Source organism: Schistocerca gregaria, chromosome 2 (assembly GCF_023897955.1).
Source record: "Schistocerca gregaria isolate iqSchGreg1 chromosome 2, iqSchGreg1.2, whole genome shotgun sequence".
Taxonomy (NCBI): Eukaryota; Metazoa; Arthropoda; class Insecta; order Orthoptera; family Acrididae; genus Schistocerca; species Schistocerca gregaria.
The window spans coordinates 301,991,076-302,005,358 of NC_064921.1; the positions used below are offsets into that span (position 1 = coordinate 301,991,076).

Sequence of the window (14,283 nt, forward strand, 5' to 3'; positions counted from 1 at the left end):
GTTGGACTATTTTTAACATTTTGGAAGGAGACCAGCAACTTTTAAGTAGCCATAAAAAGTTCCAGTTTCAACTCTGTTAAAAACCTATGTAATACTGACATTTAAATAATTTTCCTGAAAGATAAACATCACACTACACTATAGTTTTTCCTTTCCCTGAGAGCTAGGGAGAGGGGGGGGGGGGGCAGGGGACCGTGGCCACCTTGTCCCTGGGTATAGGCACCTTCATATGTGTTCACTAGCAGGTAAACTTCTGCATGTCATTTGTGGGAACTACCTAAGTTTCGACAACTTGCAGAAGTAGCTTCTGCAAGCTGGTGGAAACAATTTCGTGCATCTTGCTGCAAGTACTTGTCGATTGCTGAAAGTTTTGTGTGTTCAATACCAGTACAAAAACATGAATGTGAAAAAGGAAAATGGTAAAAAGACAGAAGAACGGGAAAAAATGTACCATGGGTACCCATAAACATACCCGCATGTTCGGGGTATAAGTACACATGTTTTATTGGTGTCTCAGGACAGTGTACTGAACAACATTAGGACAGTATTTACTTCATCTGCAGACTAATGATTATAGTTATCAGGAGTAGAGTGTTTTTAGGTTGAACATTACCTCCAAGTACATGTGGTAAGGTCAAGCCATTAATGCTTACTTTCCCCAGGGCAGGTGGTCAGATGATAGAGGGAAACATTCCAATTGGGGAAAAATACATCTAAAAACAAAGATGATGTGACCTACCAAACGAAAGTGCTGGCATGTTGATAGACACACAAACAAACACAGACATACACACAAAATTCAAGCTTTCGCAATCAACGGTTGCTTCATCAGGAAAGAGGGAAGGAAAGGGAAAGACGAAAGGATGTGGGTTTTAAGGGAGAGGGTAAGGAGTCATTCCAATCCCGGGAGCGGAAAGACTTACCTCAGGGGGGAAAAAAGGACAAGTATATACTCGCACGCATGCACGCGCACACACACACACACACACACACACACACACACACATACAGACACAAGCAGACATTTGTAAAGGCAAAGAGTTTTTTCATCCACATGGAAAGATGCCTAAATCTGTGGATAGCAATCTGTAATATGTATGTTCAACAGTTGAAGGGTGAATGAAATGTGTCTTCTCTAAGTTAAGTGAGTTCACCAAGAACCAGTCAATATTACTTTTGAATATGAGGGTTACACCATAAGCTTTTAGCAGTAATTCAGAAAAAAATATTTATAGTATAAATGTCACAACTTTCCAAAATACTTTTCATAAGGACTTACAAATTTTTTCATCTTTCAAAAACATACTGTGCCTGTTCTTCAACTTTGGGTGCTGTGACTTCCATGTGGCATTTGGTCTCCCTGTAACTTTCAGCATTCAGTCACATACCAGTCAGCAATGACTGTTCAACGTGTGCCCAAGGTCACAGAGGTGAGGTCATCCTCTAGGTGATGAAAGTTCCAGAGATCCTACTTTTCAAAACTTTCATGGGTGGTTCCTCACCTGGAAAGCACCATACTGAAGAAAACCTCATTGTTTTGGGATCATAATGGAGCATCCACATTTCGTCACCTATGTTGACATTGTAAGTTCCTTTGAGTCACCATTTCTTGAATTTTTCAAGAATAAACAACACCAATCCATTCTTGTGTGGTTTTGGGCTTCTGTCTGGGTTATGTGGCACCCAATGGGCATACCTCTTGCTTATGTGAAAATGATTAATTTTTTAGGGTCTCTTCAATGTCACAAAATGTGACAAGAGGTTCATCATCTATCAATGTTTTCTTGGGTCACAGCCAATGATGGCAGATTGCACTAACATTCATCTTTAAGACACTCCCAACCCCTTGAAAATTCATGAAACCATTTCCAATGGTGACCCTAGAAGACTCACCAAAAACACAAACCAGAGAAGAGTGGCAGTCTTCTGCATTTAACTTCTTTTTGTAGCCATAACAAACCACTGTACAAAATTTGCAGTGCAACAGATTCATCTTGCACTGCGTCACACTCAGCACTGTCTGCGTCTTCACTCACTGTTTGCAGTGTGGTTTGAAATACAGTGGTAGGGGGACTGCTCCATGCATGCTCTGAGGTCCAGAAAAACTGCTGTTTGAAATTAAGATAGTCCCACTGTTGTCAATCTTCCTATTTAAGAGTTGCTGAAAACGTTTGGGTAAGCCTCTGTATTTCATTTATTGCTCCTTCTGCTGTTGCAGCTTTGCTAGACTTCATTATGATGCTTACATCATCAGCATAGGTTTCTTAGACTTGATTATGATGCTTGCATCATGATCAAAGGGAACTATTTTTGTTTTATCAGTAGAAGATGTAAGTCATTTATATACAGCAAGAACAGTGGTGGTATCATAATTGAAGCCTGTGGAATGCCAGTACGAATTTGTCCCCGCTGAGAAGAATATTCATAATGACAGCTGCATGAGCTACGTGGCTATTTAGAGTCGCACTGATAAATCAGGGACCAACAATGTGATTCTTGAATATCCTGCATTGAATAATTGAGAAACTAAAGTCAATGTTTATTCAGTTCTCTCAATTAGTGCGTATTTTCAACTGAGCAGTAGTGCATATTGTGAAGATCAATTTGCTCACAGTTTTTGAATTGCTGTATCACTGATTGTTCTTCGTAGGCACTATTCGGACAACTATAATTGATTCTGAATGTCATTGCCATGAAGCTTCTGGTGGAGCAAAATGGGAAAAGGATGAAATGTGCTGCAATGTAGTATTTAAACAACACTCCTTTTGCTGATACCTCTAGCATATTCACACTGGGCTCAGATAATCAGGATGCCTTCCAGTTTTCAATCACATCTCTCCTCTAACAGATGAACAATTTTCTCCATAAATGAAAACTCTATCCACATTTACAACTATCATATACATTGTGAAAATCAGAATAGATCCTTGTTCAAGCTTCTGTCTGCTGCAATTGCAAAGCACAGACTTATGGGCCTAAAGCACATAGTTAAACACACGACCATACCAGATATACGTGTCTGCTTACATCTGATACAGTACAACAAGCATTAGAGGAACCCCTTTTCCTGATGAAAGAAGCTCTTTGATTGTTTAAACCAATGACAAAGATCAGGTACACAGGGAGAAAGGAGGGAGTGAGAGAGAGGGAAGTAGAGAGAAGTTGTGTCAATTTAGAAGCTATAAACGTTAAAAAGAAATGCATCCTTTTCTTGTGTTCATTGGGTGACTCACTCTTAATTTTTGTTCTTAATTGATTTGTTCCATTCTTTGTTGGCTTTAAGTTTACCTATCAGTTTTCTTCTTTATAAGAGAAGAAACCTACTAATTTCAAAACATTCCTGGTGCCTACTGAAAGACTTCCCTTCCTCCTAGGAAAACTGTACCTATATTTAATGACTTAATGCAAGTATATTGATGGAGCCACTTTGATTCATAATGTAGGACAATCTTGAAAAATTACTTGGAATGGGCAATGAGTAACATCACCTTTCAACACTGTAGGAAAAGACATATTGCTACTACCGTAAAGAAGACACATCAAGTTGCTGACAGATACAATTACGAGACACTCACAACAGCTATCGGCCACAGCCATCGTCAGTAAAAGAGAGGCACCTCACTCACACAAAGAAGCACACCTCAAGCACATATGACCACCAACTCCAGCATCTCGGACCAGAAGGCAACATCACGTGGGATGCAAGCAGCAATCTGGAGTGGGTGAGGGAAGAAGAGGGGAAGGGATAGTAGTCTACAGGTGGGGAGAGAGATGAACACTGTCTGGTGGAGTGTGCAGGGACTAGACTGCCAACAGGCACAGCATTGGGATGTTGTGGGGCAGGGAGGTGGAGAAAAAAGGAACAAAAAAGGAGAGGAGCAGTGAAAGGCATGCAGATGTGTTGGCAGAGGGCTGCAAATAAACAGGGTGGGAGCTGAGAGGACAGAAGTGGTGGAAACTGGGTAGAGGGTGTGGACATGGTATGTTACTGTAGGTTGAGACTGGGATAATTATGGGAGTGAGTGGAGAATGTGTTGTAAGTATAACTCCAATCCGCACAGTTCAGAGAAGCTGGTGGTATAGTAAAGGATCCAGATGGCTCGGGTAGTGAAGCAGCCATTGAAATCAAGTGTGTTATGTTCAGCTGTATGTTGTGCCACTTCGTGGTCTACTTTGCTCTTGGCCACAGTTTGACAGTGGCCATTCATCCTAGTGGGCAGCTGGTTGTTAGTCACAGCAATATAAAAAGCTGCACAGATTGCAGCAGAGCTGGTAAATAACATGGCTGCTTTCACAGATGGGCTGGCCCCTAATGAGATATTATAAACCTGTGACAGGACTGGAAAAGGAAGTGCCGGGTGGGTGGACTGGGCAGGTCTTGCACCTGGGTCTTACACAGGTATATGATCTTTGTGGTAAGGGATTTGGAGTTGCATAGGGATGGACTAGGATGTTGTGGAGGTTGGGTGGGCGATGGAACACCACTTCAGGAGGGGTGGGAAGTATCTTGGATAGGATGTGCCACAAGGTGGTCTACTTTGCTGTTGCCCACAGTTTGATGGTGGCCGTTCATTCTACCCGAGATGCTTCCCACCCCTCCTAAAGCGGTGTTCTGTCGCCCACCCAACCACCACAAATCCTAGTCCATCACTATGCCACTCCCAATCCCAACCCCTTGCCACAAGGATCATATCCCTGTGAAAGACCCAAGTGCAAAACCTGCACAATCCACTTACACAGCACTTCCTTTTCTAGTCCTATCACAGGTTTATCCTACCCCATGAGAGGCTGGGCCACCTGTGAAAGCAACCATGTCCTTTATGAGCTCTGATGAGACACTGCACAGCTTTTTATATTGGTGTGACTTGCAACCAGCAGTCTACAGGATGAAAGGCTACTATCAAATTGTGGCCAACAGCAAAGTAGACCACCCTGTGGCATAACATGCAGCTGAACACAACACACTTAATTTCAAAGGCAGCTTCACTATCCGAGCCATCTGGATCCTTCCCTCCACTACCAGCTTCTATGAGTTGCGCAGATGGGAGTTATCCTTACAAGACATTCTCTGCTCCCATAACTATCCTGGCCTCAACCTATGGCAATATACTGTGTCCACACCCTCCACCCAACAGTTTCCACCTCCTCTGTCCTTTCATCTCCTCCCCAATCTCATCTCTCGCCCAGTTTATTTGCAGCCCTCTGCCAATGCATCAGCAAGCCTTTCCCTGCTTCTCTCTTTTTTGTTCCTTTTTTCCCCACCTCCCTGCCCCACAACCTCCTGTTGGCAATATAGTCCCTGCACACTCCACCACACAGTGTTCGTCTTTCTCCCATCTGTACACTACTATCTCTCCTCTTTCCCTCCCCCACCCTCTCCAGATTTCTGTTTGCGTCACACGAGATGTTGCATTCTGGTCCGAGATGCTGAAGTTGGCAGTCATATGTGTGTGAGGTGTGCTTGTTTGTGTGAGTGTGTGAATGGTGTGTGTGTGTGTGTGTGTGTGTGTGTGTGTGTGTGTGTGTGAGAGAGAGAGAGAGAGAGAGAGAGAGAGAGAGAGAGAGAGAGAGAGTGGGGTCTCTCTCTTTTATTGACAAAGGCTACTGTGAGTGTCTTTTAATTGTGCCTGTCTGCAACACAACATAGCTTCTTTACAGTAAGTAGCAATCTGTCTTTTCCTATACTGTTAATATTCCTACTTGGAGTTTCCATTGTTTAACATAATTTTTCATAATATAACACAAAGAACCAAACACTTAGCTCAAGTCACTAATGCCACTGATCTAATAACCCTCAACAGTCAGTCAATTTGAATCGCAGGGGATCAATATGTAGTCAGCAAGGGGATGAAGAGATGACAAGGTGGTGGGGCATGTAGTCCCTTATGACTAGAGTTTGTGTCAATGCCTTGGAGTAAATTTCACGGCTCTCCACTTTGTCTTACTGAAGGCATATGACACTGCTGATGCATCCATCTTATTGGGATGTTTGGGTCAACAGTAACCTTGAAGCTACTCTACGGGCGTGGGCTGTGTTCCAGCCTTTCCCTACTTTATGTGTTGTTTCATCCAGGAATTTTCATTGCTGTTATACATAAAATTACACTAATAATATATTACACTGATTAGTAATTATTTCAACATATGCTTCTCTATTATAAACAGGGCCATCAATCATGAGCATTAGCTCAACACTGGTTCAACAATAAAATAAATTATTGTATGGAGCAGCCTTGGTCATCATGCAACTGAAAGTCATATTTTTTCAAATTATGTTTGTGGAGCACCAAGCGGAAAAAAAGACAAACTGTACTATAGTATACAGTCCACATTTATTTACAGGTGCCTTCAGTGGTAGATAGTCGATCTACTTCATAGGAGAAAAGAAATCACTTAAAAATGTATCTACTTCACTTCCTGCTGGGTAACAGCTTTATTACTTTTGTTTGTAACATTGTTTCAAAATATTTTTAAAAAATCAATTTTGTTTAACTTGTGCTCGTTGTATATGGTTGATAATATTTATGATGATGTTATATACTTACCATCAATTTCACTGCATGCAAATGCATAATGAAACCATTCCTGAAGTGTTCGAAACTGGGGAGGAAACAGTACATTTCGACTGACGCGGCATATTGTCGCCATGCTGAGATGTTGGGCGTGAGGTTGCTCAGTTGTCATGCCTAAACTGAATGTTAGTGTTTGTACAACGTGGACATCCAAACGTTGGTGTTCACTACCTGCAGAGAATACAAAAGTACCAGTACTTAGTTAAGTAATAATTGATATCTGCGGCTACATAATAGTGTATGTATAATATAACAAGAAAATCAGAAGATGACAAAACTCATTGGCCAGCAGGTGCGGTCTCCCCTCACAAAAACACACACACACACACACACACACACACACACACACACACACAGACAGAGAGAAAACCATGGTCCAATATGACATTGCACTTCATATTTAGTTGCCCAAATCTACACTGCAGGAAAAAAAAAAAATTATGCACATGGAAGGTGATGTCGATTTTGGTTTGATGATGGCATACACCACCTGTGGGACAGTAGAAGTACTGCCAATGGTTTCAATGTTGTCCTACAGCATAGTGGCATAGCTGCCAGAGACCCCTCTTTGTCTATCCATTAATAGGAATGCTCACAGCCAAAAGACATGGTGCAGAGCAAACTGAAGCAAGCAGGCAAATCACATTGTAGAAATGCACTACTGCTCCCTACAGCCAACTGAACCAATCTGAAATGGGGTCAAATTGTGGATGTCCGAGTGGTGGGGTAGTCCTTTTGGGGAATTGCCACACAAGTTGGATGTGCTGCATCAGTTGTGCGACAATACTGGTCTCAGTGGTCACATGAACATCCTCACACCTGTAGGAGAGGTGCTGGATATCCATTCAACACAGATGCGCACCAGGATCGCTGAATTGTGAAGGCAGCAGTGGCAGATTGTACAACTGCCACAGCACAGGTAAGAGGGCTTCTGAGCCCAGATGTGTCAAAACCGACTGTCGTGAACTGGTAGTTAGCAGTGGGACTACAGGTGAGCACACCTCTAGCCCATCTTCCAATCACGCCACAGCATCAACATGCATGGCTCGACTGGTGCTGACAGAGAATCACTTGGAAGATGGAAATGTACACCATGGGCTTCAGCGATGAAACCAAATTCTGCCTGCACACAAATGATGGCTGGTTGTGCATACGACACAGACCTGGTGAGCCTTGTCTTGTAGAGTGCATTTGTCCAATGCACACTGGCCCCACTTCAAGCGTTGTGGTTCACGATGCGATAAGCTACAACTTTTGTACGCCTTTTGGTGGGTATAGAGGAGATGCTAATCAGCGTTAAGTATGCGCAGAATGTTGTTAAACCCATTCCTTTGCTGTTCTGGCAAGAGGACGGTGACGTGTTGTTCCAACAGGATAATGCTAGCCCACATACTGCCTGTGAAACTCAATGTGCTCTGCAAGATCTGCAATGACTTCCCTGGCCAGCATGATATCCAGACCTAACTCCAATCGAGCTTGTGTGAGATATGGTGGGATGAGAAGCAATTCAAGTGACATGTTAACCGACAACTCTTACGTAACTATGTGAATAGGTTGAGAAGGCATGGAATAACATATTGGAGGACAGTATTAGCCATCTGTGCAATCATCTGGATGACAGAGTCAGTGCCTATGGAGGCTACACTATGTACTAATATGGACATTGTAGCATGGGTTGATACCTGATACCTCACTAGGGAAACTTCCCAATGCACTCTCCTCACATTTAGTGGTAAAATGGTTCAAAGCGCAGCCCTAAATTGAGCAACGTGCAATAATCACGGTTTTGTCATCGTCGTGTGGTCACGGAGTTACACTGCACAGCATGAGATCCGTGCTCAAATCTCCCTCATGTCCTGTAATTTTTCTTCACAAAAATATGAACTTTCTGTCCAGAAATTGATTTATCTGTTCCCTTTTTGTAATCTTGGTGACTGTCATACTATACACTCATTACAGAATGTGAGCTGAGAGGTAAGAATATATTACCACCACAAGTATGTGATGAATAGCAAGTGCAGGTGAGATGCTGCACAGATGTCTTACAGAAATGAAAAAAACAAATAAATGGGTGTAAACTATGTTAAAACACAGGAATTCAAGAGTTAAAACTTCCAATATGGAATGCCAGAGTCAAAACATGTGGTGCTTGTGCAGGATAAATAGGAGGTAAGTATTCTAGAGGCCCTTCCTTACACCTCACTGTCGTAAACAATGTTACACCACAGCAACACACACGCATATTTGAATACAGAAAACAGACATGTCAATGACCAAATGGACAGCTCAGTTTTGTTACAACCACCACCCCACGCAATTATTCTCTCCATCGTGTGTCAAAGAGGCTCAAAAAAATTGTGATTGTTAGTTATGGTTTTGTATTTTATTCTATGTCAAACATTTTCTTTACATTTGCTAATTTGCTTCTGGTATGCATGAATTTCTGTTAGTCAATTGTTTCAGTCCTTCATCAATGAATGTAAATTCAGAACATTCTCAGTGAACATGTTGTTAGTTATTCCATGTAAGTGAAATAAAGATGTAACTGCTATTTATTGATTATATCTGTGATTTTTCCCGCCTTTGCTTTCTTCTTCATCCAAATTCCACTTACGTAACTTGTTCCTAAGAATTTCCTCAGACTTTCCCTATCTTGTATCTTGATGTTTCTGATTAGAGATTTGCCGCCGATCATCATCATTTCAGATGTGTAAAGCACTTCTGATTTGAAAAAAAGGAGAGAGAGGGGAGGGGAGGGGGGAGAGAGAGAGAAAGAAAGAGAGAGAGAGAGAGAGAGAGAGAGAGAGAGAGAGAGAGAGAGAGAGAGAGAGAGAGAGAGAGGGGGGGGAGGCTGGTAGAGAGAGGGGGGAGAGGGAGGTAGAGAGGGGGGAGGGAGAGAGGGAGGTAGAGGGAGGGGGAGGGAGAGAGGGAAGTAGAGGGAGGGGGGAGGGAGAGAGAGAGGGGGGAGGTAGAGAGAGGGAGAGAGAGGAGGGGGGAGGGAGTGAGGTAGAGAGAGGGAGGGAGAGAGGGGGGAGGGAGGGAGGGAGGTAGAGAGAGGGAGGGAGGTGGAGGGAGAGAGGGGGAGGGAGAGAGGGGGAGGGGGAGGGAGGGAGGGCGAGATAGAGGGGGGATGGAGGGAGGTAGAGGGGGGAGGGAGGGAGGGAGGGAGGGAGGGAGGGAGGGAGGGAGGGAGAGAGAGAGAGAGAGAGAGAGAGAGAGAGAGAGAGAGAGAGACAGTTACAATGTTGTAGTTCAACCTTTTGTGATAATAGGTATTTATTACTTTAAGGTAATGTAATTTTAAAGTCTTAATTCTTACCATCTGTTGAAGGTACTTCCTGAGCCTCAGTGGCAAAAGAGATGCAGGGTTCTTTGAGGGAGAACAGTGCCCATGACTTTGACTTGAAGTTTATCCCGTGAAAGCAGGCGAGTGAAATGTTGCTGCCATGTAGCTCCATAGTACCACCTAGCACAGTGCCTGATGATGGGAGTGGGAAGCTCAGTGTTGACAAGTGCAGGCCTGCCACCTGAGAAAGAACTCGCTGCCAGTGACGGTGGTGCCTTGCATCCTCCCATGGGACACTTGCTGAAATTTTCATAGGATTATTAGAACATAATGTATATCTTCAAAACGATAAACTAGATGCTAGCATTAAGAGGGGAAGCAGAACAAGGAAAAATGAATGAAGATAAGATTTGATGTCACTTCAGAAAGGGGCCATCGGAGATAGAGTACAAGCTCAAATTGGGAAAGAAAATTCTTGTAATAGTATTGTAAGACAAGAAATAGGCTTTTAAGAAGTACTCGATTTAAAATATAATTCAATTTTACTGTGTATATAAAAAATGACAAGTATACAACACTTCTATGAGCAGATATACAAAACCGGTTACCTGTTTCATGATGAGACTACAACTTGTCTGTAGAGGCTTAACTGTAAGTTCCAACTTAGTTCTTGTGAAACATAAGATGAATCATAAGTGAATCAAGGTAGTATACTTACCTCTACTTGAACATAGGGTCATACTGACAATTACAAAATAAAACTACAGTTGATAATATTACTGAAAACAACACTACAAATATTAACGAACATGCAAAGAAGATAATACTACAGTCTGATCTACACTGTTAAGGTATGAATAGTGCAGCATAATGCAAAAAATGTGCACAGCAACAGCACAGCAAAAGGAAAGTGCTCAACCACATTTCGCAAGGCATCCTGAAACGGCATTCTAAAAAAAATTGCAATCTGGTTCGTGAAGTTCTAAAATTGCACAGTGACTGTTTTTGGAAAAAAACAACTTATTCTTACTTTTCTTGAGAAAGCAACCTTTTGCAAGTCTGGGCAGCCATCAGTGGCCCTTTTTTGTTGTACAAGGGCTGCTTAATAAAGAATGATCATAATTTTTTATGGTCATAATTTCACATGTTAAAATTTAATCTTATGATATTCTGTTAGCTTAACGTGCAACAAACATGCATTAGTAGAATCATTGTTGAGACTCCTGGTTCTCTCCTGTGAGAGGCAGGCAAGGTCAGACATGTTCAGTATTGCCTACCACTGCAACGGAGGTAAAATGCGAGGAACAATATGCAGCTTTGAAACTCTGCTTTCGTCTCAACAAACCTTCAGCTGAGGCTTATACAATATTACAGGAGGTCAAAGGAGAGTCTGTTCTTCCCTACAGCACAGCTCAAAGGTGGTTTAAAATATTTAAAGAGGGGTGACGATCGATTTCAGAGGAAGATGGACCCAGTGCCCCAGTTACTGCTCTTATGGAATAAAACATCAACATTGCTGCTGTCATTGTGAGAGAGTATTGATGAATTACCTTAAGGTCACTTTCTGAAATAATTAACATTTCATTGGGTGCCACCCACATGTTGGTGACAGAAAAATTACATGACATGTGTTTGCGCGCAATGGATTCCAAGACTGCTGATTCCCGAGCAATCACGAGCACGTCTGCATGCAGTTAAAATTGATGTTAGTGGAAGATCCACAGTTTCTTCCAAATGTAATCACTGCTGATGAAACCTGGCTACACAGCAAAGGTGAATGTGGAAATCTCCATCATCAACCCCCAAAAAAGCAAAATTGATTGCTTCTGCTGGGAAAGTTATGGTCATCTCATTCTTTGATATTCATGGAATGGTTTATCAGCATGTTGTACCTACACACACATCAGTAACTGAACAATATTACAGGGATGTCCTGAAAACATTGCAAGTCCATATCAGGCACAAAACACCACATTTCTGTGAAGCAGGCTGGATGCTGCATCACGATAATGTGCGGTCACATATTGTCAACGTCGTTGCTGAGTATCTTGCAAAAACCAACGTGAACTGCATCCCTCACCCTCCCTATAGTCTGGATTTGGCCCCATGTGACTTTTTTCTATTCCCTAACATGAAGAAACGCCTTCGTGGGAGGCATTATCAATCATCAGAAGCAGTGGTGAAGGCTGCGGAGGCAATTCTGAAGGATCTCTCAAAAAATGATTTCCAGCATGTATTCGAAGACTAGCAGAAACACTGTGACAAGTGAATTGCATTCATGGGAGAATACTTTGAGAAGGACCATCAAAATTAAGAGGATGAGTAATGGTATATTGTCAAAAAAATTATGATCATTCTTTATTGAACAGTGCTCGTATATAATAAAACCCATTGCTGCTTTGACAAATGAGACAAAATAGGTTTGGTCCAGAAAATGGAGGAATTATTATTTTGCAAAGGCGGATAGAATGAAATTGCATATGTTACACTACAATAACAGAATTCCCTATCTACTATATATAGTAAAAAGTAGTGACTTTAAATAGCTCTCTTTGTAAGAAATGAAGCAAAACCACAATGCTACAACTTTGACTACATACTAATACCAGATCTAGTTATTACCTTTAACTCTGTTAATAAGAAAAACTATTCTACTCTTGTCACCAAGTATGTATTCTCACATAATTTTTTTTTTTAAACAAGATGTTTTGTTTAGGTTTTTGTAATAAGATAGTTACTTATAAGATCACTGCCTCATGCATAATGTCAGAAGTTACTGTAGAAGCCATAAATATTCCTACTGGAAGCTGTTCATTTTCAGGGGCTGGTACCACTGTAGAGAGCCAATTCATTTGGTAGGCTGCATAAACATGCAGGTGCTTGGAGCAAAAGCTCATCTCAGCTGACATCAAGAGCTCCTTGTTAGAGACACACACTGCATACACACTTTTCTGGTGTGTCCAGCCTAGTCACCCTTAAAAATATGATTCCTGCACTTAAAAGGAGGCAATGAATCATAAGATTTTTTTTCCTTGGTGTGGGAAACAATACATCAAACAGACCTGTCACATGGTTGTAGATAGATATGACAAATATTACCCCAAGAAACACTACAGCAGCCAGAAAAATATATTCACACCTTTCAGCATGTGATTTCTTTGGAACTGGGACTATTACACTATGCTTGAAGCCTGAGGCTATTTCACCTGTCTCATACATCTGAGACACCAGGGGAATTGTTTTGACTGGTTGGTTCTTTCAAGGATGTTGTCTGCTCCAGGTGCATTCTTTCAACATTGGTCTTTCAGTACTCTATAAAACTCTCCTTGTAGTATCACACCTACAATTTCATCTTCTTCTGTTTCCACAATACTCTCTTCAAAGTTCTTTACATGGAGGAAATTTCCATCTTTCGGCCTTCTTTTCTTTGCTTAGTACTGGTTTGGTGTTTGAGCTCTTGATATTGATACAGCTGTCTTTCTTTTCTCCAAAGGTTTCTTTACTTGTCCTATATGGAGCATCTATGTTATCCAAAGCCACGTATGGTTCTACAACTTTGCATTATTTTTCTAGCCACTCCTGTTCGCCACTGCCCCCCCCCCTTATTAAAAAAATAAAAAGCTTGTATTTTCCTTTGTAAGTTATTCAGTATCTTGTAAACTAATTTACTGTTCTCGGTTCTTTTGTCTAGTTGGCCCTTAACTGCTATCACAATTTAATTATAATTATTGGTACAGGCTGTGTTTTTTAACGTTATTGTAATATTTTTATAAACACATGGGTGAGATTTTTCATCCTATAACAAAAATGAATTTGACTGATTGAATGTTCCTTCAAGTATTTTGAAATGTATTTTCAAAGTTTCTGTGAGACTAACATACTGTTTCTATGCAAGCTTAAATCTTCATAGAATACAATTACAGAGTTATGAGTCCACACTGTCTTTGGCATTAACTTCCTGAGTTAAATAACTCTCTTTACCTTATGTCTACTCAAATATTGTGGATGCATGTGTCACATATGCAGTGGGGTACACAAAAGGACCCTCCGAGAAGATTGCTATGAGCTGCAATCAGTATGATAAAAGCAATTGGGCGTACCCTGGGCAATTTCAGAATATGATTCAAAATAATCTGATGGCTGATCCTTTCGCACCAGAAACATATATACAGCTGAGCCCTTTTCAGGGCCACAGTTAATGATTATATCTATTAACATAGGAGGCATAACACCAGCCAAAGAAAAACTGCTACAAGAACTATGCAGTCAGCACTTGTGTCATATACTGTGCACACAAGAGACACACAGAAGTTTTGACATGCATAGACCAAAACTAGACAGAATGTGTCCCGCCATCGAAAGACCACATGATAAATATGGAAGTGCTATCTTTGTTCATCCAGATATCTGGATCTTATCCACAGC

The 14,283-nt window shown here is 41.5% G+C and overlaps 1 protein-coding gene across 12 annotated transcripts in view; it reads right to left on the reverse strand.

Moving 5' to 3' along the window:
* The window catches only part of LOC126336925 (transmembrane protein KIAA1109 homolog), a 468,521-nt gene that overhangs the window by 17,819 nt on the left and 436,419 nt on the right, over positions 1 to 14,283 (reverse strand). For all 12 annotated transcript variants that reach the window (XM_050001082.1, XM_050001080.1, XM_050001090.1 and 9 more), the window contains 2 exons: positions 9,892 to 10,158; positions 6,546 to 6,743 (listed from right to left, as the gene is read on the reverse strand). In XM_050001082.1, the coding sequence (XP_049857039.1) occupies positions 6,546 to 6,743; positions 9,892 to 10,158 (465 nt within the window). The remainder of the gene's footprint in view (positions 1 to 6,545; positions 6,744 to 9,891; positions 10,159 to 14,283) is intronic.